Source organism: Salvia hispanica, chromosome 2 (genome assembly GCF_029641045.1).
Source record: "Salvia hispanica isolate PSC_SH4W2 chromosome 2, Shi_PSC_v1, whole genome shotgun sequence".
Taxonomy (NCBI): Eukaryota; Viridiplantae; Streptophyta; class Magnoliopsida; order Lamiales; family Lamiaceae; genus Salvia; species Salvia hispanica.
This window is the reverse complement of record NC_142693.1, coordinates 27,819,802-27,844,781: the sequence shown is the minus strand read 5'-3', so window position 1 is coordinate 27,844,781 and position 24,980 is coordinate 27,819,802. Positions and strand designations below refer to the sequence as shown.

The window sequence follows — 24,980 nt, the reverse complement described above, 5'->3', positions numbered from 1 at the left end:
ATGTATTTTGAGGGTTATAAAATGCCAACAAGATTCTTTAATGAATGTCAAGTTGCAGAGGAAAATGGGAGCTCACCATTTACTTTGTTGGAAGAGAGATCTAAGGAATCCAGATTTGAAAGATTTTCGGTAGTAGATGGAATTGTACATTCAAACCATTTATTTGAAATATAAGAAGGATATAAATCAAATTTCTTTACATCTAAAATTGTACATGCATATCGTAGATAAAAAGCGCACAATTTAATTTGTTGGGAAATATATACTATTGCCATAACTCATAAGTATAGAATCTCAATTGTGGATGGTACAAGTTTGGGACATAGCCATAACTCATATGGTAATATCCCGAGGAACAAAATACGTGTTCTAGCAGGCATGTAGGGAATCACAATAACACAATATTCTTGCAATGACATAATATTTTAGGTTATATTGAGATATTTATATAATGTCACTTCATACTAGTATGACATCTTGCACGCGAGAGATGTTGGGACATATATAGCCATAAGTCATATGATAATATCCCGAGGATCAAATTACAACTAATATATTGCATGTGAAACGAATATAAAGCATTGTTTTCCATGTTCCAACTCAATCGGTGTATGATTTGAGGTATTTCACCTGTAAAGTTATTCGTTGAAAGGTACAGCCACAACAAATTTTGTAGGTTTCCTATCTCTGGTGGGATGGTGCCTGAAAACGAGTTATTAGAGAGAAACAGATACTCGAGGTTTGTGAGCACGCCTATTTCTGATGGAAGTTCCCCACCGAATTCATTGTCTTGAATATCTAGCCAGATTAGTTTTCTCCAACCCGTGATGAAACATGTCAATATTTCACCAGTCAGGCTATTGTAAGATAGGTCCAACACAGATAAATTGCCCAGATTTGATAAGGAAGGGGGCAATGGCCCCGAAAATGAATTCTGGGAAAAATCTAAGAAGGTCAGCTTGTTACACAGGCTCAGCTCTCGGGGAATGGAGGAATTGAAGCTGTTTATTCCAAGGTCTAGACTTTGGAGATCCCTGAGTAGGCCTATAGAAGGAGGGATTTTTCCTATAAACGAATTATTGTACAGCTCAAGATTTTGCAGGCTTGGAATAAGGCTTACTGTATCAAAAATGTTGTCAGAGAAGTTGTTGCCGAAGATCCTTTAGCTTGGTGAGGTTAGTGATATTTGGTGACAGGGGACTCTGGAAACTATTGCTGGAGAGGTTAAGATATTCAAGTTTGACCAAATTGGTAAACAATGATTCAGGAATTTGGCCTTTGAAGGTGTTTCGAGACAAATCAAGAAAAGTAAGGTTAGACAGGTGGTTATGAAGTGTGGGAATTCCGAGTTGAGTTCATTCACACCAAGATTAAGGTGAGTTAGGAAAGGGAAAGTGGGAAATCGAGACTAGTCGGAAGTTTCAAAGTAATTGAAGCCCAAATCCAAGAAACGCACCTTCCTCATATTGCCAATCTGATATGGGATTTCTCGAACCATATAGTTGTCGGAGAAGCTCAGGTATCGGAGCTCTGTCAAGTGGCCGATCTCTGGTGGAATGGCGCCGTCAAACTGATTTTCTGAGAGGCCCAAGAGAGTGAGGCTTGTGAGGTTGCAAAGAGTAGCTGGTATGGAGCCGTTGAGAGCATTCCCGTTGAGGTTGAAAGTGGTGATATTCAGCAATGCAGTGAAATGGAAAAGGTCTAATGTCCCTGCAAGGTTTGCACCGGGGAGATCAATCCCAGAGATAGATCCCTCGGCATTGCAGCAAATGGCAATTCATCTGCAGTGGTTGCTGATGTTGTTGATGGACCAAGACTCGAGAGAAGCAGAAGATGATAGGCTGGTTTTCCATCTCATCAAAGCCTCTGCTTCAATTGTGTCTGCTCTTGAAGGACACACACATAGACAGTGTTAGGAGAGAAAGATATATAAAAAAAAGGTATGCTGTTTTCATGGCTGATGATTTTGTGTATCTACTCTGCTTATTTGCCTATTTACAAATTAAAATAATATATTCCAACACTAAAAAACAACTTCAATGTGGAAAACATAATTGTGAAACACGGCAAAGTTTGACGATATAATGGGAAACCATGACGATATAATAGGAAACCATCTTTATGAAGAGAAATGATTGAGTCGGAAACATAATTGTGTACAAGACTTTACTGTGAATCACATTTCATTTATTTTTTTATGGATAAATGTACATTAATTGTACTGTACATGTACGTATTATCCTTAAAATTTTAAATTTAATTGATTTTAATTAAAAGTTAGTTTTGTTATTTAGTGATATAGAAAATTTATGTCAAATCGCAACATGATTTTAAGCTTAATTCAAAATGATTAGTATGAAATTTATTTTAATTCAAGACCATCAGTTTCTCTCCCTCTCCTTCCTGCTCACTTCCGCCTCTGCCTGAGAATCAGCCGCTGCGTCGCCTTTTCTTGACATATTAATTGCCTCTACTTCCTGCTCACCTCCAATTCTCGACATATTGCCTCTACGAGAAGTCCAGTCCTCTCCCCTTTTCTTATAGTGAAGTTCTTTACTTTTCTTTCTTTTCTTAAGTTTTAGTTAAGCGGATTCTTGTTTTTGAAAAAAAGGAAATTAAAGCTTGAAGTCAGGCTGTGGTTTGGGCTCTGCACAGAATAGGCCCAAAAGCATTTTCTTTTTGACAAACATATATTTTTAATCATGTATACACTTAGTTTTTCCTTTATGTCGTGTGCTTCGTTTACTAAAAGGAATAAATACAAATTCGTTTTAATTTGTTCTTTGTTCCCATTTCATTTGTAATTCGCATTTTTATGATACAATTCCCTTCGTTCCCTCATAGTTGAGTCATTTTTCAATTTCGGGAAGTTCCCTCATAGTTGAGTCATTTCTATATACGGTAATTTTTTTCTCTTTTTTACTTTACTCTCTCTTATTTTTTTTTCTCTACCTTTTTTACTTTTTACTTTACTCTTTCTACCTTTTTCTTTTTCTTACTTTTTTATCTATTTATTTAACACACTCAACATTCATTTCTTAAACTCCATGCTGAAAAGTTTCGCCTCAACTATTAGGGAACAGAGGGAGTATTACTTAAGCAAGTCGACGATAACAAAGCAACGTTTTCTTGAAGTAAAGGTAACTAGAAACAACATGAGTTCCTTAGTTTAATGAAAACGTAAAAATTAGATAATTAAAAGAGCGGGTATTGCAATAATATTTCATGCGCATTTATAACTCATTACATACATAAAAAAAAAAAAAAAAAAAAAAAATAATCCCATACAAAACACAAGTGATGAGGGATTTAATGTTAAGAAGTGCAGATTATTGGTATTAATTTCATGATTAATAAGGCTATGAGAAGAAAGTAATATAAGTAGAGAGAGTATCAATTGAAAAAACTGATCCTAACCTTTCAAGCTGAGCCTCATCTCCATGTTACTTTGGAACTCATCATGTTCTATTTTTACTAGCTCAATCATTGCTCTGAAATTGTTTATTTTAGTTAAACTCGTGCCCAAAATAAATCAATCATTTGTAACGAGACGAAGGGAGTATTGTTATTTTAGGTACAAAATATATCATGTTTTGCACTGCACATATTACAGAATGTATTAAATTGAAACGTGAATGAAACTTCTTGAATAACTTAAGGTAAACTACAACCATTTTGTACTAATATGAAATAAATTAAAAGTTAACCATTTCTCAAGCACAAGTGTGAGGCCTTAGGAGATGGGCTTCTGGCAGCAAGTGGGTTAAGGCCACCCCGTAACGGGCTATTGCGTACCCTGATTGAACCTCCTCACGTGATGTCAGGCCGGAGTGCGGGGGCCGCCAAGGTGACAACATCGCCTAAAGTTAAAACATTTTGAAGGAATTATGTAATTACCATAATAGTTAGCCTAATCAAGTCATCAAAAGCCATATAACAAGGAAAAGAACCAATCAAACACATTACTCGCCACTAACACCTTCGAACTCCAAGAACAAACTCAATGTAATTGAAAAAATTGAAGTAATTAGGATTAGATAAGTAGTTTCAGTGGATACGATACTATTGTGTGTCATTGCTATACCGTACACTTACGGCAACATTATAGATTAATAATATGTATCAATTGTCCTTTAAATACTCTTCTCAAACTCAAATTAGATGAAGTCTAGATCTAACTCCGAACCATATCAATTGCAATTGATCAGAAAATGCCTAATCCTATGAAATTGTTCTGAAGATATCGAGGCACATAATTTAATTAGACAGAGTCAGTTATTCTATCAATTTCTTACTGCAATAGGATATAGATTCAAACATATCATACTTGAATGCGAGGTACGGATGCGAGGTCTTCTTTGCTGGAGGAGGCGGCGGCACGAGGCTTGACAGCTAGCTCTTAGAGCATCCGCAGCAGTCGTCCTTGCCGCTGGCAAGGACGCCGGTGCACGTTGTCCGTCCGTGCCAGCGGCAGGGCGGTGCTCATAAATAAGAGCACGTCCGTGCCGCTGAGCAGGCTTACGTGGCGGGCTGCGATTGGCTAACGACTCGTTAGCAATTTTGTTTTTTTATTTTTTATAAAAATTCAAAATTAATTAAAATAATCATTTTTAAATAAAAAAAATATTTTTCCACTTCCCAATAAATTATATCCGTTTTCTACACACTTTTAATTATGTAATTTTTTTAGTCTTTAATTATGTAATTTTTAATTTGTAGGATTTTAATTATGCATTTTTTTATTTTCTAGGATTTTAATTATGTATTTTTATTTTTTAGGATTTAAATTATGTAATTTTTATTTTTTAAGATTTGATTATGTATTTTTTATATTTTAATGTATTTTTATATTGTAAAAATGTTTTTAGTAATTGAAATATTTAAATTGAATAATAGAATGGTGGGACTCTTGAGCTTGTCCTTGCGAAAGAACATGAATGTGGGTGTTGTGCTCTTGCCTAAAGACATGGAGTAAAAATGGGTCCGGACCCCCCTCCGTGCTCTTATTCAAGAGCACGGATGGGATGCTCTAAGGTTCCAAGTATAGAGGGTAAAATGGGTATTTGGTGTTAAATCCAACCAAGAATCAGTTATCACAGTCTGGTCCCTCCTTTTGTAATTTTTAGTCAAACCTCTGTAATATGGAAAATATAAAAAGGATCCTATTTAAGGCAGAAAATGCTTGGCACTCCCCAAACTTTTACAAAATTCGATTCTCTCCACATAAAATGTGAAAATTGATAGAAAAGATCTCTAATTGTTGTTTAGTCCTCCAAGTAAGTAATGACAAAAATAGTACTCACTCCGTTTCACAATAAGAATCACATTTGGTATGGACACGGTTAAAAAATATAAAGAAAAGATAGAATGAATAAGTTATTGGATTATGGATCCCGCTTATATATTTTAATTTTATAATAAAATATAGTTGAATAAGTTAGTGAAATGTAGGGCTATTAACCATTTATGGTAAAAATAAAATGTGACTCTTATTGTGGGATGGACCTAAATGGCAAAATATGACTTTTATTTTAGGACGAGAGAATAAGTAGATATTTGAAAGTAGTGCAAAAATTACCATGATCTTAGATGCTGCAAATATTATTGAACCAACAAGGTCTCGAGACATTTCGGTTAAATATATCGATTTGTCATTTTATTAAATTCTTTTGAAGTCATTGAAATAATGAACAAATTGTGACAACTCGAGCATTAATTTTTAATAACATTATCAATCATTTCTCCAAATTAAAAACATTCTCCATCATACATATTGCAGCACTGCACTTCAACCATAAAACAGTTGCACCAACCATCTTGGCCTTCCAAATCTAATAATGAAATAACTGTTGGAATCTATGCCCGGTCAATGGACTTTGACCAATTATAATTTCAACGAGACATTTAATTTTGTAAAATTAAATGATATAGCGTCGATCTACGTTCGGAGTAGATGACCGTGGTATATTTATTTTCTCAAATCCGATTCCCGGTGAGTGAGAAATAATTGTTTAAAGTTGTGCAAAAATTGCAAACTTAATGAGCTGAGAGGAGATTAGGGAATAATTAAGAGAGTTAATTATCCCACATTGAAAGTTTCAACCTTATTAAACTAGTATTTAATAAGAAGGATTATTACATGTAATAATTATAGTGGACTAAGATGGGCTGTAAGAGCCCACACGCGCGCACACGCGCGCGCCGCCCGCCCCGCCGCGAGCCGCGTGCCGCGAGCCTCGAGCCCGAGCCCGTGCCCGTGCCCGTGCCCTTGGGCTTGGTGCTTGGGCCTAGTTGCGGGCTTGGCCCAAGTCTAGTGGGTCTAGTTCTTTTTAGACTACCACCGTTTCCACGGCAGCGAGCCAAGCGGGATGCCACCTCGTCAGTATGACGCGGTAAGCCAACGTGGCTGACACGTGATAGTCCACGTCGTGAACGAATCTAGAAGCTTCTAGACTCAGCCTCTCTAGCTCTGAGCGCGTAACGGCTTGTAACGCCCGAACGTTACAGCTCGTAACCGACGACCGTTACGGTCTAGCTTTAATGACGGCCATTATGGCCGTTGACCCCTTGCAGTGGACCGAGCCTATAAATAGGCTAGCCATTCCATGCATTCTATACACATCAAACACTGGAAAGCATTCTGCATCATAAGCTCTCTCTCTCTCTGCATTGTTCTTCTGTCGAAGCTCTGCCCTCTCCTCCATCCAGTTCGCCGGAGCTCTGCTAATAGCGGTGCTGCTTCATCAGAGACGTAGCCATTTTATCTTTGGGGACGAAACGCCAATCCGAAGAGCACTACCGGGGCGTATCTCGTCTTGCAGAAAGAGGCCTCCTCGACTCGGCTAATTTCCTTTTCAGTTTATTAGTTTCGAATCCTCTTTTGTAATTTCGATTCAGTTAGCTCTTGTATTCCTTCTTGTAAGTCCTAAAACCAAACAATCGCAAGACGAGATATAACTTGCTTTTGAAGGGATCTTGGCTATCACAGTGAATCAACACTGGAGGCACTGACTTACACCAACCAGGAATATCCTCAAGGAAGTTCTTAAGCCATTCGGCTTCTTCCCCAGCTTTATCTAAAGCTATGAATTCTGATTCCATAGTTGAACGGGCTATACATGTCTGTTTCGTGGATTTCCACGAGACAGCACCACCCCCAATAGTAAAGACGTATCCACTTGTTGAAAGTGAGTCCTTATTGTCGGATATCCAATTCGCATCACAGTACCCTTCAAGTACCGGGGGGTATCTCGAAAAGTGTAGCCCATGATTTTGAGTATGTTTTAGATATCTCAAAACCCTTACAAGAGCTCTCCAATGCTCTTTGCTTGGATTACTCGTGTAGCGACTCAACTTGTTCACGGCACAAGCAATGTCCGGCCGAGTGCAATTAGTTAAGTACATAATGCACCCAATGACCCGTGCATATTCTTCTTGTGCAACAGGTTCGCCCTTGTTTTTGCTCAAGTGAACATTGAGTTCAATTGGAGTCTTAACCGGCACGCCATCATAGGCATTGAATTTCTTCAATATCTTCTCAACATAATGAGATTGGGTTAAGATGATTCCATCGGATGTTATTAGAATTTTCATTCCAAGAATTACATCGGCTAGACCCATGTCTTTCATGTCAAAGTTTCTCTTTAACATGGCTTTTGTCTCGTTAATCACTTGAGTGGTGGCGTATCTCGTCTTGCGGAAAGAGGCCTCCTCGACTCGGCTAATTTCCTTTTCAGTTTATTAGTTTCGAATCCTCTTTTGTAATTTCGATTCAGTTAGCTCTTGTATTCCTTCTTGTAAGTCCTAAAACCAAACAATCGCAAGACGAGATATAACTTGCTTTGAAGGGATCTGGACCTAAAACTGAAACTAATACTTTCGAAACCTTAACACCTTTGCTGGAGATGTCGACTGAATCCAACACCGCCGCTGCCACCAATCCGGCCACCACCACCGCCATCATCTCCTCCACCATGGCGAACACCGGACCAATCCCCACAATGGTCCCTACCCCTGGGTTCACCTCTTCGTCTACATTGTCATGGGGGTTTACGAACCCCTTTGGGCCCACTATAGGATCATCCTCCAGTGGGTCGGTTGGTTCCACTTTTAGTGGTTCCTTCGGATCCTTCAATGGATCGAGTGTTGGGGCCTTCGGGTCCAACACGGGTACCGGTTCCTTCGGATCTGGTACGACCATGGCGGACTCTACGCCCAACATGAATGGTGGGGGTCCTATGCCCAACCATGTTGTTGGCTCCTTCGGGGGCAACATGAATGGTTCATTTCAAGGACCAAGTGCGGCACCGTTGGCACCTAGAATGATGCCACCAGCCGAGAAGCCACCTAAATTTGTAGGAGCTGACTTCAAGAGGTGGTACCAAAAGATGTTGTTCTACTTGACAACATTGGGCATCGCCAACTTCCTCACGGAGAACGAGCCGCCCGCGCCAAGTGATCAAGAGACAAGTGTTGAGGTCATGGCGGACTATGAAGCATGGCGCAAAGGAGATTTTTTTAAAAAAAATTTTATTCTAAGTGCATTAGATGATAGTTTGTACAATGTATACTCCCTTGTAACCACATCAAAAGAGATGTGGGAAAGCCTAGAGAAAAAATATAGTATCGACAATGCCGCCGGTACGGAACATGTTGTAGTATCCAAATTCATGGACTACAAAATGGTCGACTCTAGACCGGTCATGGAACAAGTTCAAGAGTTCCAAATGATCATCCACGGACTCGCGGCTGAAGGCATGAATTTGCCCGACAACTTTGTGCGGTGCATACTCATTGAGAAGCTTCCTCCTAGTTGGAAGGACTTCAAGCACTACCTCAAGCACTACCTCAAGCACAAGAAGATGAGTCTTGAAGACTTGATCGTGAAGCTGCGCATTGAAGCGGATGTGCGCAAGATCGATCAAAAGGCTAAGGGCTTTAGCCCACTTGACGCCAAAGCCAACTTGTTGGAGCGGGGCGGACCCTCCAATAAACGCCCCCGCCCAAATCAGAAAGACAAAGGGAAGGGCAAGCAGCTTGCAAAGAAATTTGAAGGCGAGTGCTACAAGTGTGGCAAAATTGGCCACTTTGCCAAAGACTGCGGCAGCTAGAAGAAGAAGCCGGCAGCCCACGTTGTTGAGAAAGAGTTCAAGGACTGGAATGAAGATGACCTCGTTGCCGTGGTCACTGAAGAAGTCAACATTGTTGACAACAAGGGCGGCTGGTACATCGACATCAGCGCTACTGCTCATGTTTGCTTCGATAGGAGCAAGTTTGCCTCCTACACCGCTGTTGAAGGGAGGAAGATCAACATGGGGAATCAAGCATCGTCCGAGGTCCTCGGCATTGGCAATGTGATACTCATGATGACATCTGGAGTCACGATCACTTTGAAGGATGTGCTACATGTCCCGGACATCCGCAAGAACCTAGTGTCAAGATCAATACTAGTTAATAAGGGGTTTAAACTTGTATTCGAGTCTGATAGGTTTGTTTTGTACAAGTTTGGGAAGTCCCTCTGAAAAGGTTATGTAACCGACGGACTTTTCAAGCTTAGTGTGGCTACGCGCCTTGTTCCAAAGCCTTTGGCTAACAATAATAATAAAGCATCTACTTCCTCTTATTTGACCGAGTCTTCAAATTTGTGGCATTGTAGATTGGGACATGTAAATTCAAAAGCCGTAAAAAGATTAGTAAATATAGATTTACTAAAGGCAATTGAAGTAGATACCCAAGACAAATGTGAAATATGTCTTGAGGCAAAAATGACTAAGTTACCGTTTCACTCAGTTGAACGAAAAACAAAACCCCTTGAATTAATTTACACGGATGTATGTGATTTAAAGATGGTGCAAACTAGAGGTGGTAAAAAGTACTTTATCACTTTTATAGATGATTGCACAAGATATTGCTATATTTATCTTTTAAGAAGTAAAGATGAAGCAATCGAAGCGTTCAAAAATTATAAGAACGAAGTTGAGAATCAACTTGGTTGTAAAATCAAAGCGATTCGAAGTGATAGAGGAGGCGAGTATGTAGCCCCGTTTGAGGAGTTATGCAACGCAAGTGGTATAATTCATCAAACAACTGCTCCATACTCACCACAATCTAATGGTGTAGCGGAACGCAAAAATCGAACTCTAAAAGAGATGATGAATGCGTTACTACTAAGTTCAGGATTACCCCAGAACATGTGGGGGGAGGCTATTTTGACAGCCAACTATATCCTAAACAAAATTCCACTCAAAGGAAAAGACATCACTCATTATGAATTGTGGAAAGGTAGGAAACCATCCTACAAATACCTCAAAGTGTGGGGGTGTTTGGCCAAGGTGATGGTTCCCCCGCCCAAAGAAGTTACAATTGGCCCTAAAACAGTCGATTGTATCTTCATTGGATATGCACTTAATAGTAGTGCATATAGATTTGTTGTTCACAAGTCTGAAATATCGACTATTACAGTAGGAACAACAATCGAGTCAAGGAATGCCGTATTTCTCGAAAATACATTTCCTAGCAAGGACAAAGAAGAAGTCTCAATCAATTCCGAGACAAGAATTGAAGATGAGGCCACTAGTTCTAAAACAGTGGATGAAGCCACTAGTTCTAAATCCGCGGATGAAGAGCCTAAATCGCGCAAGCGAGTGAGGCATGATCCAAGTGATGCAGTACTAAGACGTGGTAGTAGGGCCAGAACACCAAAAACATTTGGTCCTGACTACATTGCTTTTATGTTGGATGAAGAGCCAACGTCAATAAAAGTAGCATTCGATGGCCCAGACGGGTTACATTGGAGAGAAGCTGTTCAAAGCGAAATTGACTCAATTTTGCTAAACCACACTTGGGTGTTGGTTGATTTGCCCGAAGGTGCCAAACCTTTAGGGTGCAAATGGGTGCTTAAAAGAAAATTTAAGGCCGATGGAACAGTGGATAAGTATAAAGCCCGATTGGTAGTAAAGGGTTTTAAACAAAAGGAAGGACATGACTTCTTCGATACCTATTCACCTGTAACGAGGATTACATCTATCCGAGTGCTTCTCGCGATTGCTGCATTGCACAACCTTGAGATTCATCAAATGAATGTTAAGACTGTGTTTCTAAATGGTGAACTAGAGGATGAAATCTATATGGAACAACCCGAAGGGTTTGTAGTGCCCAGACAAGAAAAGAAGGTATGCAAACTGGTTAAGTCCCTCTATGGATTAAAACAAGCGCCGTCAAGAGTTTGATAATGTGATGTTATCAAATGGGTTTAAAATCAACGAGTGTGACAAATGTGTCTATATTAAGAGCACTAATAATGGGTACGTTATAGTGTGTCTCTACGTTGATGACATGTTAATCATGGGGAGTACCACACATCCGCTTGTGCTTGAGGTAGTGCTTGAAGTCCTTCCAACTAGGAGGAAGCTTCTCAATGAGTATGCACCGCACAAAGTTGTCGGGCAAATTCATGCCTTCAGCCGCGAGTCCGTGGATGATCATTTGGAACTCTTGAACTTGTTCCATGACCGGTCTAGAGTCGACCATTTTGTAGTCCATGAATTTGGATACTACAACATGTTCCGTACCGGCGGCATTGTCGATACTATATTTTTTCTCTAGGCTTTCCCACATCTCTTTTGATGTGGTTACAAGGGAGTATACATTGTACAAACTATCATCTAATGCACTTAGAATAAAAATTTTTTAAAAAAAATCTCCTTTGCGCCATGCTTCATAGTCCGCCATGACCTCAACACTTGTCTCTTGATCACTTGGCGCGGGCGGCTCGTTCTCCGTGAGGAAGTTGGCGATGCCCAATGTTGTCAAGTAGAACAACATCTTTTGGTACCACCTCTTGAAGTCAGCTCCTACAAATTTAGGTGGCTTCTCGGCTGGTGGCATCATTCTAGGTGCCAACGGTGCCGCACTTGGTCCTTGGAATGAACCATTCATGTTGCCCCCGAAGGAGCCAACAACATGGTTGGGCATAGGACCCCCACCATTCATGTTGGGCGTAGAGTCCGCCATGGTCGTACCAGATCCGAAGGAACCGGTACCCGTGTTGGACCCGAAGGCCCCAACACTCGATCCATTGAAGGATCCGAAGGAACCACTAAAAGTGGAACCAACCGACCCACTGGAGGATGATCCTACAGTGGGCCCAAAGGGGTTCGTAAACCCCCATGACAATGTAGACGAAGAGGTGAACCCAGGGGTAGGGACCATTGTGGGGATTGGTCCGGTGTTCGCCATGGTGGAGGAGATGATGGCGGTGGTGGTGGCCGGATTGGTGGCAGCGGCGGTGTTGGATTCAGTCGACATCTCCAGCAAAGGTGTTAAGGTTTCGAAAGTATTAGTTTCAGTTTTAGGTCCAGATCCCTTCAAAAGCAAGTTATATCTCGTCTTGCGATTGTTTGGTTTTAGGACTTACAAGAAGGAATACAAGAGCTAACTGAATCGAAATTACAAAAGAGGATTCGAAACTAATAAACTGAAAAGGAAATTAGCCGAGTCGAGGAGGCCTCTTTCCGCAAGACGAGATACGCCACCACTCAAGTGATTAACGAGACAAAAGCCATGCTAAAGAGAAACTTTGACATGAAAGACATGGGTCTAGCCGATGTAATTCTTGGAATGAAAATTCTAATAACATCCGATGGAATCATCTTAACCCAATCTCATTATGTTGAGAAGATATTGAAGAAATTCAATGCCTATGATGGCGTGCCGGTTAAGACTCCAATTGAACTCAATGTTCACTTGAGCAAAAACAAGGGCGAACCTGTTGCACAAGAAGAATATGCACGGGTCATTGGGTGCATTATGTACTTAACTAATTGCACTCGGCCGGACATTGCTTGTGCCGTGAACAAGTTGAGTCGCTACACGAGTAATCCAAGCAAAGAGCATTGGAGAGCTCTTGTAAGGGTTTTGAGATATCTAAAACATACTCAAAATCATGGGCTACACTTTTCGAGATACCCCCCGGTACTTGAAGGGTACTGTGATGCGAATTGGATATCCGACAATAAGGACTCACTTTCAACAAGTGGATACGTCTTTACTATTGGGGGTGGTGCTGTCTCGTGGAAATCCACGAAACAGACATGTATAGCCCGTTCAACTATGGAATCAGAATTCATAGCTTTAGATAAAGCTGGGGAAGAAGCCGAATGGCTTAAGAACTTCCTTGAGGATATTCCTGGTTGGTGTAAGTCAGTGCCTCCAGTGTTGATTCACTGTGATAGCCAAGATCCCTTCAAAAGCAAGTTATATCTCGTCTTGCGATTGTTTGGTTTTAGGACTTACAAGAAGGAATACAAGAGCTAACTGAATCGAAATTACAAAAGAGGATTCGAAACTAATAAACTGAAAAGGAAATTAGCCGAGTCGAGGAGGCCTCTTTCCGCAAGACGAGATACGCCCCGGTAGTGCTCTTCGGATTGGCGTTTTGTCCCCAAAGATAAAACGGCTACGTCTCTGATGAAGCAGCACCGCTATCAGCAGAGCTCCGGCGAACTGGATGGAGGAGAGGGCAGAGCTTCGACAGAAGAACAATGCAGAGAGAGAGAGAGCTTATGATGCAGAATGCTTTCCAGTGTTTGATGTGTATAGAATGCATGGAATGGCTAGCCTATTTATAGGCTCGGTCCACTGCAAGGGGTCAACGGCCATAATGGCCGTCATTAAAGCTAGACCGTAACGGTCGTCGGTTACGAGCTGTAACGTTCGGGCGTTACAAGCCGTTACGCGCTCAGAGCTAGAGAGGCTGAGTCTAGAAGCTTCTAGATTCGTTCACGACGTGGACTATCACGTGTCAGCCACGTTGGCTTACCGCGTCATACTGACGAGGTGGCATCCCGCTTGGCTCGCTGACGTGGAAACGGTGGTAGTCTAAAAAGAACTAGACCCACTAGACTTGGGCCAAGCCCGCAACTAGGCCCAAGCACTAAGCCCACGACCAGGCCCAAAGATATAGTTTCAACGAGACATTTAATTTTGTAAAATTAAATGATATAGCGTCGATCTACGTTCGGAGTAGATGACCGTGGTATATTTATTTTCTCAAATCCGATTCCCGGTGAGTGAGAAATAATTGTTTAAAGTTGTGCAAAAATTGCAAACTTAATGAGCTATGAGAGGAGATTAGGGAATAATTAAGAGAGTTAATTATCCCACACTGAAAGTTTCAACCTTATTAAACTAGTATTTAATAAGAAGGATTATTACATGTAATAATTATAGTGGACTAAGATGGGCTGTAAGAGCCCACACGCGTGCGCCGCCCGCCCCGCTGCGAGCCGCGAGCCTCGAGCCCGAGCCCACGCCTGCGCCCGTGCTCGTGCTCGTGCTCGTGCCCGTGCCCGTGCCCGTGCCCTTGTCCTTGGACTTGGATCTTGGCAATTGGTCTTTGGGTGGTCTTTGGGCCTGGTCGTGGGCTTGGTGCTTGGGCCTAGTTGCGGGCTTGGCCCAAGTCTAGTGGGTCTAGTTCTTTTTAGACTACCACCGTTTCCACGTAGCGAGCCAAGCGGGATGCCACCTCGTCAGTATGACGCGGTAAGCCAACGTGGCTGACACGTGATAGTCCACGTCGTGAACGAATCTAGAAGCTTCTAGACTCAGCCTCTCTAGCTCTGAGCGCGTAATGGCTTGTAACGCCCGAACGTTACAGCTCGTAACCGACGACCGTTACGGTCTAGCTTTAATGACGGCCATTATGGCCGTTGACCCCGTTGACCTCCTCGGCTCGGCTAATTTCCTCCTCAGTTTATTAGTTTCGAATCCTCTTTTGTAATTTCGATTCAGTTAGCTCTTGTATTCCTTCTTGTAAGTCCTAAAACCAAACAATAACCAATACCAATTCCAACAACAAATCCACATCCATATCCCAACGCAACTGCTTGCCACCCAAATCCATTTACAAATCCCAAATCATCACCTTCTTTTATCTGCATCAAAGGTACATCTTCATTCCTTTCACATTCTCCGTTAAAGGAAATCCAAACAATCCCATATTCCCCACATACGGGTCATTTTCAAATGTGGAATACTGCGTAGACTGTGGCACTGGCCCCACTAGATTATTTATCAAAAGGTTCAATTTCGAAAGAAAGGTCAACTGTGTCAGCTCACTAGGAATTTCCCCCTCCAGTTTGTTTGAAGACAAGTCCAACAATTCAACGTGAAAGTCGACCCCATGAATCTTTGAAACAGTGTCGTCTCATCATCCGTCTGATTGGCCTTCAGATCAATCGTTCCTTGAAAATTCTCGAAATATGCTTCTTTAGGTAACGACCCTACAAATGCATTTTTGGATACATCCAAGACTTGCAACTTGGGAAATGGATGCTTGTTCCTCGAAGCCACTGACATTGTGCCATAAAACGTGTTAGACCTCAGGACGACAACGCAAAGCTGAGGCAGTGCTTCCATCCAGAAAGGGAACGCGTCTCGCATTTCATTATCACCAATGTCCATGCCCTGCAAGCCCCGGCAGTTGAATAGGGTTTTCGGCACTCCTCCTTCTAATTTATTGTCGTTGAGATTGATAGATTGAAGTCTGCAGCCCTTTGTGAATGATGATTTGTACACATGTGAAAGATCAATAGTGATATGCTCAAGTTCCCCACACACTTTGGAATTGGCCCTTCCAAAATATTGTATGATAATTGGAGAACAAAAAGGGATCTCAAGTAGCACATGGATGATGGAATCTCTCCAGTTAAGTTGTTGTGAGTGAGTTCTTGTTGGATATTAATGGACTTTCTAATTGGGCTGGTTATTTATTTAGCCCATGTGTTATTGATTTGGGCTGAGCCCAAATTACTTACCTCTTGCTCCAGATGCTGCCACGTGGACTCTCACCTGGATCACGGCCTGAGCCGTTGGATAGTGGAGTGTGTTAGTTATGTGTGTAGAGAGACTCTTGAGTCTCTCATTCGATCGAACTCTCTCTCTCTCTCTTCAGAATCTAGAACGCTCTCTCTGTTTCCCTTTCTTCTCCGATGAGTCTCTGGTCATTCTTGAGTGATCTTTCACGGTTTCTTCAGTGATTGGCTAAGTGTGAGTGGTGGAGAAGGCAACTACTTTGGTTGCTGTGTGTGGTGAAGATCTAGGGTTTAGTGTGTGAGACCTTTTTGTGTGAGTTTGTGTTCGAGGTGTCCAGTTCCTGTGTGGTGGAGTTCTGTGGTGTGGGTATCTGCAGTGAGAGGTTGATCTCTGGTCAGATTTCAACAGTGCTCCCTTGGATTGGTTTCTGGTAGAATAGATCTGGTTATTGGCAGGTTTCTGAGCCATCGTTTGATGTATTCGATTTCTCTCTTGTTTCTTGTATTAATCGGATTGTGCATGTATCTTTTGATCCGAAAGGATCTTGTTTGTTGTTGCTAATCCGTTTATTCAGTGTGCAGGCTTCTTAGGAGAACTTTGTTGTTACTTCAAGAACCATAGTTTAGCCTATTGACTATATTTGTATTAGTTGATAGTTTAGGGTTTAGGGTTTAGGGTTGTAATCTTGATAACTCAACAAAATCAATCGCGTGGTTAGAGTTTGACTGAGCTCTCCTAATGAAGAACAAAGAGGTCTTGGTAAATAGTGAATCCGCACCTAATCTGATCCCTACAGTGGTATCAGAGCCACGGGGGGATTAGGTCGGCACGCCAAGTCGCAAAAGGAGGTGGGCAGGTGGAATCCTCCTTCGAGAGGGGATTCGCTCTAGTAAATTGGCTGCATCTTCTGGTTTTATTTTCTTTGTTTAGTGCCAAATATAGGCTTGGACTCTTGTTTTCTGGTAGACAGTCTCTGGCAAAGACTTAGGACTCTCTGTGCTTTCTTTTCTGTGTTGCTTCCGCTGGTTCTTGTTCTCTGTGATTTTTTGATCTCATTTTACTTGACCACCAAGCATCTTGCACTGCCCAAGTGACCCCCTGCGCCCTCCAGTAGTGAGTGATTGCGAGCTGGGATAGCCTTGGTCAGTCTTGCTCGTGACAGTCAAGGATTTGAGGTCCTCTCTGTTGTGTGAAAGCTATGTGTCTGTTCCTTGTGTTGCTTGTGTATGTGTCTATGCTTCCAAGTGTGTTAGGCTCTGTGTTTCTGTCTTGCTTATTGTGTTTTTGCAAAATTTCTTGCTAAAATGTCTCAGCCTGTTGGTTTGGTTCCCTATAATGGTAAAAATGATTTTGCTATTTGGAATACAGAAAATGAAATGTGTTTTGATTCAACAAAAGGTTTTCAAAGTTGTTGATGGTACTTTACCTGAGGATACCACTCAGGATAAGATTGATGAAATGAATGATCTGGCTAGGGCTACTATTGTGTTAAATCTGTCTGATTCTGTGATTGAGAAAGTTGATCATGAGGAATCTGCTGCTGAAATGTGGAAATTGCTTGATACTCTGTATACTGAAACTTCTATGTCTTCTAGGATGTATTTGCTTGAAAAATTGTTCAAGTTTAAGCTTGACCTTGATAAGGATATTGATGACAATGTGGATAGGTTTCAGAAGCTAGTACAGGATATTAAGAGATCAGATGATAAAACCATAGATGAATACACTAGTATAGCCCTTATGAATGCCATAATTGACTCCTGTAGTGATGTAAAGGCTGTCATTAAGTATGGTAGAGATTCTGCTCCTCTAGACCTTATTATTAGCTCCCTAAAGTCTAAAGAACTTGAACATAGCGAGAGAGCTGCTGATAAGAATGCTTATAACAAAGTTTTAAATGTCAGAGGTAGATCTAAATCTAGAGGGGGCTATGAGCCCAATGGAGGTTCTGGAAATGGCTCTAATTCTAGGAAAAAGTTTTGGTCTAGGTCTAGAAGCAAGGATCCTAAAACCTATAGGAAGTGTTTCAACTGTGGTGAGGTTGGGCACTATAAGAAAGAGTGCACCAAGCCTAAGAAGAATAAGTTTCCCAACAACAATACCCAGGTTGAAACCCTTGTCAATGTTGCTACATATGATAATGTTAATGATTCTGTGTTCATGGTGCATGATCTGCAATTTGTGAATGCCTCCCCTGCTTGTCCCTTTACCTCAAATGACTGGCTATGTGATTCTGGATGTACTTATCATGTGAGTCCTTTCAAGGAAGTGTTTTCTGAGCTGAAACCTGTAACTAAAACTTTTGTGTCTATGGCTGATGACAAGAAATGTGAAATTCTTGGTATTGGCACTGTGTGTTTGAAGTTTGAAAATGGTTATGTGCTCAACTTAAAGGATGTTAGATATGTTCCAGATCTGTGCTATAACTTGATGTCTTGTACTGCTCTTGAAAATGAGGGTATGGGGGTAAATGGGGTAAGGCTGTATGAAAATTTGCACGAGGATCTATGTGCCTTTTCAAAGCTAAGAAAAAATGTGGTTTGTATGTCTGTACTGATGTGCCTCTTGCATGTGAAAAAGCCTATGCCAATGTTGTTAAATATGATAAGACCATGTTGTGGCATAATAGGCTAGGTCACATGAGTGCCAAAGGCCTGAGTATTATGAAAAAACATACTATCCTGTCTGATAATGATGTTCATAGTGAGTTGTCTTTCTGTGATTCTTGTGTGCTGGGTAAACAACATAGGGTCTCTTTTCCTACTACTCCTGCACTGCAAATGTTAGTACATGCATTCTGGAGTATTTGCATATGGATGTTTGGGGCCCTGCTTCTGTGTCTCCTCACTCTGGATGTGTCTATTTCTTATCTGTAATTGATGATTTTTCCAGAAAAGTGTGGTGTTTTTTGAAGAGACATAAGTCTGAGGTGTTTGAAAAACTAAAAACCTGGAAAATTTTAATTGAAACTCAGACTGGCAAGAAAATTAAGATTGACAAGTAGCCAAGTAGATGTGGACAATGAACCCCTCAATGAGGTGGAGTCCACAGATACACTCACTGGAGTGGAGCATCTCAGTGATGCTCCAAGTGAGGTGGAGCAGTCATTTTGGAACACTTATCCAGTCTATACACCTAATGAGACTCCTGATGAAGGAAATCCAAATATTGTTCATGATGTGCCTGCCCAAAATGTGAATGACAATGTGCTTGATAGTCCTGCTAGAAATCCCTCCCCTGTTGCTGCCCAGAATGTGATACATAGCCCTAGTGGCATCCAAAATGCTATTGATAATACTAACTTGCAGGATTATGTGTTATCCAGAGATAGAACTAGAAGGATCAATGTCAATAGACCTTCTAGATTTGATGGTTTTGTTGGTTTAGTTGCCCTTATAAATTTGGCTAATATATTGCATTTGAAACTATTATTGCCAAGGAATATAAAGCATTGTTTTCCAAGTATTTCACTTGAAAAGTTATTGGTTTCCTATCTCTGGTGGTCCGGCACAACCAAATTTGAAGGAATATAATGCTATTGATGGTCCGGCACAACCAAATTTTGTAGGTTTCCTATCTTTGGTGGGATGCTTCCTGAAAATGAGTTATTATAGAGAAATAGATACTTGAGGTTTGTGAGCAAGCCTATTTCTGATGGAAGTTACCCACTGAATTCATTGTGTTGAATTTGTAGTGAGATTAGTTTTCTCCAACTCGTGAAGAAACGGGGCAATATTTCCCAGTCAGGCTATTATGAGATAGTACCAAATCAGATAAATTGCCCAGATTTGACAAGGATGGCGGCAATGGCCCCGAGAGTGAATTCTGGGATAAATCTAAGAAGGTCAGCTTGTTACACAGGCCGAGCTCTCGGGGAATGGAAGAATTGAATCTGTTCATTGCAAGATCTAGTCTTCGGAGATTCGTGAGTAGGCCTATAGAAGGAGGGATTTCTCCTATAAATGAATTACCGTACAACTCTAGATTTGGTGAAACAAAAATGTTGCCAGAGAAGAAGTTGTTGCCGAGGCAAAGATCCTTCAACTTGGAGAGGTTATATTTGGTGAGAGGGGCCCTTGGAAACCATTGTCTGTGAGTTTAATTTATTCAAGTTTGACCAAATTGGTGAACAATGATTCAGGAATTTGGCCTGTGACGTTGTTTAGAGACAAATCAAGAAAAGTAAGGTTGAGACATGTGGTTATTGTAACGACCCGCCCATCTAGGGTATAATAAATGAGGCGATCGTTAACTAGGCGGACTTAAATGCACCAAAGATCATAGGCTAGGGTTCCATTTAAAAAGGGATTAAACCAAAGCATTTAATGAACCATTAAATAGGAAAAGAATAACGCCTTAGCCAAGAAATCCAAAAAAAAGCTATCACAATAAATGCTTATCAAAGTTTCCAAAATAATTCCAACTGTTCCATATCCAAAAATATTTCCCGAAATAAAAGAGTTTATACCCAACCAATAGACCACAAGTTTTCATAATATAGCGGAAGCGACCAAGAAAGAAGTGTGGCTATGTATGGAGACACAACGACACTTTGAGTACCAACAGATCATCTTATTATTTCCTACTCAACACCGCCGCCCGCTCGCCACCGCTCAACCTGCACATAGGGAAAACACATGCAGGGCTGAGTACTTATAATCATACTCAGTGGACTCATTGCCGAAAACAGTTTTTTTATCAACAGTAGTAATTATCATGCCATTTTCAAGTGTCCATCGAGGTTTTAACTTTAGAAAGACCCGAGGCACCAAAATATATTCTTATCAATATCACGGTCGCGCAACCATTTTTCTCATCGACGTTTACCATATCCTCATTCTACATGACAATGACTGCGGCCGCAATCCAGGTCACTAGACCGGCCGACCCGTACGCCAGCACTCAGTCTAACATTGGTGTACACTAACCCAAGTAGAGTTTGCGGCTCTACAAGGATTCGAATTCGATTAAATCAATAGTGGCATAGCCACAAGAGATAGGCACGACAAAACAAATCAAGGCATGATAACACTTATCTCATTCTCATCAATATCAGTTTAGGACAATGTCCTTATTTTAAAAGAAAGCCCACCTCGTCGGCTTATCTCGAAAGTATTCTCTTCTCCTCGTTTATCACGCTGAAAGTGCGAAGTATCACCTTTAAATTAGGCGTATCACAAATCAGTTTCAATCATTGATCTCAAATCATGCATGTCTCTCATATTTCCCTTTTCCCCATCGATAAATCTTTAATATCATCATCCAAAATCAAGGTATGATTAGCATATCATTTTTATTCAAATAACAACTCCAAATTCACCATTAAATCGTGTCACGCATGAGTGTTCTACACACACAACACACGCACACGCACACCACACATGTGCATGCCTCCCGAGGTGTGCACGCACACACACTCTCGGTCACACACACACTTATCACATGCATCCCAAAATTCATCAATTATTTCCCCTTCACTCAATCTAAATGCATGTGGACTCAAGAATACCGATTGATCGGTAGAAGAAGAGGAGCAAAAATTAAAGTACCTTTTTCCAAAAGAACAATCGGTAGAAACAAATTATAGTCTTGATTCTTCAATAAAATCTTGAACTCCAACTTGAATTCTTCTCAATTGATGAAGAAATCTTGAAGAAAAGTAGAAGAAAATTTGGAGAGAGTGGGGAGAAGTGGGGAACGGTTTTCAAGAGTGGGGGGCGATTTTTTGTAGCTAGGGTTTTGATTTTCTCTCCTCTTATTTATAGAGGTTAAGATATACTCCAATAATTAAATAAATCAAGATTTGGAGAAGATTTGGGAGGAATAATGGCGTTGAAACCGTTGAGAAAATATGGGATTTCGAAAATTATAGGCTATTTAATTAGCCTATAATTAAATTCAAATATTTCACAGAGTAGAATAATATATCACGGAGTAAGAAAAATAATAATATTCTTCCCCAAATTAAATGGAAAGTGGCGTGAAAATCAATTCCTCAAAAGGGATTTATTATAAATCCTAATTAAATTAGGATATGACAATATCTTCTTAGATATGACAAGATATGGTAGGATATTCTAGCATATTTATATTTATTCATGGAATAGAATAAATAAGAGATCAAATAATATAATAAAAATAATCCCTTCTCCCATAGTATAAGGGATTTTCGAAAATCCCATTATATGACAAGGTTTCGAACATTTCATCACAAATAAGGAATAATCGGACTTTGGATTTAATTTGGATAATTATCCCAAACAAATAATTAAATCCAAGAAAAATAGGATTCCTTCTCCAATAATAAAGATGGCCGAAAATTTCCACACATTTAAATAATGCTCCTATTTAATTCTCACTCATCCCTTAGGAAAATAATTCACCCACAATTATATTTCTCCGCATCAAACATTCACACCTAATCAAACATTTCTTCACTTTCACTTCTTTTTCTCAACGCATTGACCTTTCAACGGCCACGTCATATTTTTCCCATCTTTGACTATTCATTAGCCACGTCAACATTTCAACAAGTTGACTATTCAACTCAATCTCAATTCTCATACGCAATTAGGTCACAAAGACACTATGCAAAATTACACATCAAATAATTCTCATATCATAGCATTTAAGGCATTTAATGCAAAAAATTTATAACCGAAAATTAGGGTTTGAAAAAGTGGGGCGTTACAGTTATGAAGTGTGGAAATTCCAAGTTGAGTTCATTCGAACCAAGATTAAGGTGAGTTAGGAAAGGGAAAGTGGGAAATCGAGACCAGTCAGAAGTTTCAAAGTGATTGAAGCCCAAATCCAAGAAGCGCACCTTCCTCAGATTTCCAATCTGATATGGGATTTCTCCAACCATTTGGTTGTAGGAGAAGCTCAGGTATCGAAGCTCTGTCAAGCGGCCGATCTCTGGTTGAATGGAGCCAGAAAACAGATTATTGGAGGGGTCCAAGAGAGTGAGGCTTGTGAGGTTGCCAAGAGCAGCTGGTACGGAGCCGTTGAGATCATTCCAACTGAGGTTGAAAGGGGTGAGATTCAGCAATGCAGTGAAATGGAACAGGTCCAATGTCCCTACAAGCTCTGCACCGGGGAGACTAATCCCAGAGACAGATCCCTCGTCGTTGCAGCGAATGCCAATCCATCTGCAGTGGTTGCTGATGTTGTTGAGGGACCAAGACTCGAGAGAAGCAGAAGATGATAGGCTGGATTTCCATCTCATCAAAGCCTCTGCTTCACTTGTGGCTGCTCTTGAAGGACACACGCATAGACACAGTGTTAGGAGAGAAAGATATGTAAGAAAACGGTATGCTGTTTTCATGGCTGATGTTTTTGCCTATCTACTCTGCTTCATTTTCCTATTTATGTGCAAACTAGGAGATGCCATTTTACTTAAATTTAAAATAATATATTCCATAAATATGTCTGAAAGCTTCCCCAATAACATTTTCAAAGTCCACTGAACTTCAAAGTGCAAAATGTGCAGAGTGCTAATTGTAATGATGTGCTAAGATGAAAAAACTGGAAACTTTTGATGTTGCAATTGCAATGCTACAAAGAAATCTTTTACATTTAAATCTAAATTAATATTTTCCAAACTTTTGTTGCACCACTATAAATGAGGACAGGCTTAGTCTTTGACAGGGTAAAGAAATGGAAAATTGGTCAGCTTGAACTTGCGGAGGGAGTATATTCCTACAAATAGGTCTGAATGCTTCAATAACATTTTTTCAAAGTGTAATATTTCCGGAGTGCTAATTTTAATGAAGTACTTAGAAGATAAAACCTGGCAACTTTTAGTACTAAGTGGAAAATTGGTCACATATTGCACTTGCAAAGGACAGGGAAAAAATAGGCCAGCTTTGATACAGGCTCAGCCCTTGACACTAATGATTCAAGCCCGACTCCGCGGTGGGCCGCTCATCTGTTGAAAAGTAAAATGCGGAAAATAAAAGACACTAAAAGTTTTATCGACTAGATTGTATTAGACTTGAATTGTTTTTTGTTATAGGACTCTTGAGTCTAGATATAAATAGTACATAGGTACATTAAAAATGAAACATTTTCCTTTCTGGATTGCCCCATTAAAATTAAAATATTTCTAAAATGGAAACAACATCATCTCTACTTTTTCATCTCTCTTACCTTATTATCTCCTCGTTAACTTGTAAAACAACACTGCCTAAAACCCCTTTCCGAAAAACAAATATTTCATTTCTAATGGGACGGAGGGAGTATATTCCCACAAATATGACTGAGTGCTTCAATAACATTTTTTCAAAGTAATGTTGAGACATGTGGTTATGGTGTGGGAATTCCAAGGTGAGTTTATTCCAACCAAGATTAAGGTGAGTTAGGAAAGGGAATGTGGGAAAGCGAGACCTGTCAGGAGTTTCAAAGTAATTAGTGCCCAAATCCAAGAAACGCACCTTCCTCAGATTGCCAATCTGATATGGGATTTCTCCAACTATAGAGTTGTAGGAGAAGCTCAGGTATCGAAGCTCTGTCAAGCGGCCAATCTCTGGTGGAATGGTGCCCGAAAACAGATTGCAGGAGAGGTCCAAGAGAGTGAGGCTTGTGAGGTTGCCCAGAGCAGCTGGTATGGAACCGTTGAGAGCATTCCAATTGAGGTTGAAAGTGGTGAGATTCAGCAATGCAGTGAAATGGAACAGATCCAATGTCCCTGCAAGGTCTGCACCGGGGAGATCAATCCCAGAGACAGATCCCCCGTTGTTGCAGCGAATGCTAATCCATCTGCAGTGGTTGCTGATATTGTTGAGGGACCAAGACTCGAGAGAAGCAGAAGATGATAGGCTGGATTTCCATCTCACCAAACTCTCTGCTTCATCTGTGGCTGCTCTTGACGGACACATACACAGTGTTAAGAGAGTAAAATATGTAAGAAAAAGGTATGTTGTTTTCATGGTTATTTGCCTATTTATGTGCAAACTAGGAGATGCCCTTTTACTCAAAATTAAAATAATAGGCCAGCTTTGATACAGGCTGCAAAGTCAAATAACATTTTTTCAAAGTCAAGTTAAATGCAAAGTGTGAAATTTCCAAACTTGTGTTGCCCTACTGGAAAATGAGAAAAGTAGAAAACTGGTCAGGTTTTGCACTTGCAAAGGAAATATTGCACAAATAATAAAGTAAAAGCAGATACA

General features: G+C 40.5%; 1 protein-coding gene and 1 pseudogene across 1 annotated transcript; both read right to left on the bottom strand.

Moving 5' to 3' along the window:
* Positions 1 to 413: 413 nt before the first annotated feature.
* Positions 414 to 24,749, bottom strand: LOC148932030 (uncharacterized; annotated as a pseudogene).
* Positions 20,224 to 24,225, bottom strand: LOC148932031 (putative leucine-rich repeat receptor-like protein kinase At1g35710). The gene is made up of 2 exons (XM_089065784.1): positions 22,637 to 24,225; positions 20,224 to 20,431 (listed from the first exon to the last, which is right to left on the bottom strand). The coding sequence occupies exons 1-2, from the start codon at positions 23,135 to 23,137 to the stop codon at positions 20,396 to 20,398; spliced, it is 537 nt and encodes a 178-aa protein (XP_088921910.1). The 5' UTR covers positions 23,138 to 24,225; the 3' UTR covers positions 20,224 to 20,395.
* Positions 24,750 to 24,980: the final 231 nt, after the last annotated feature.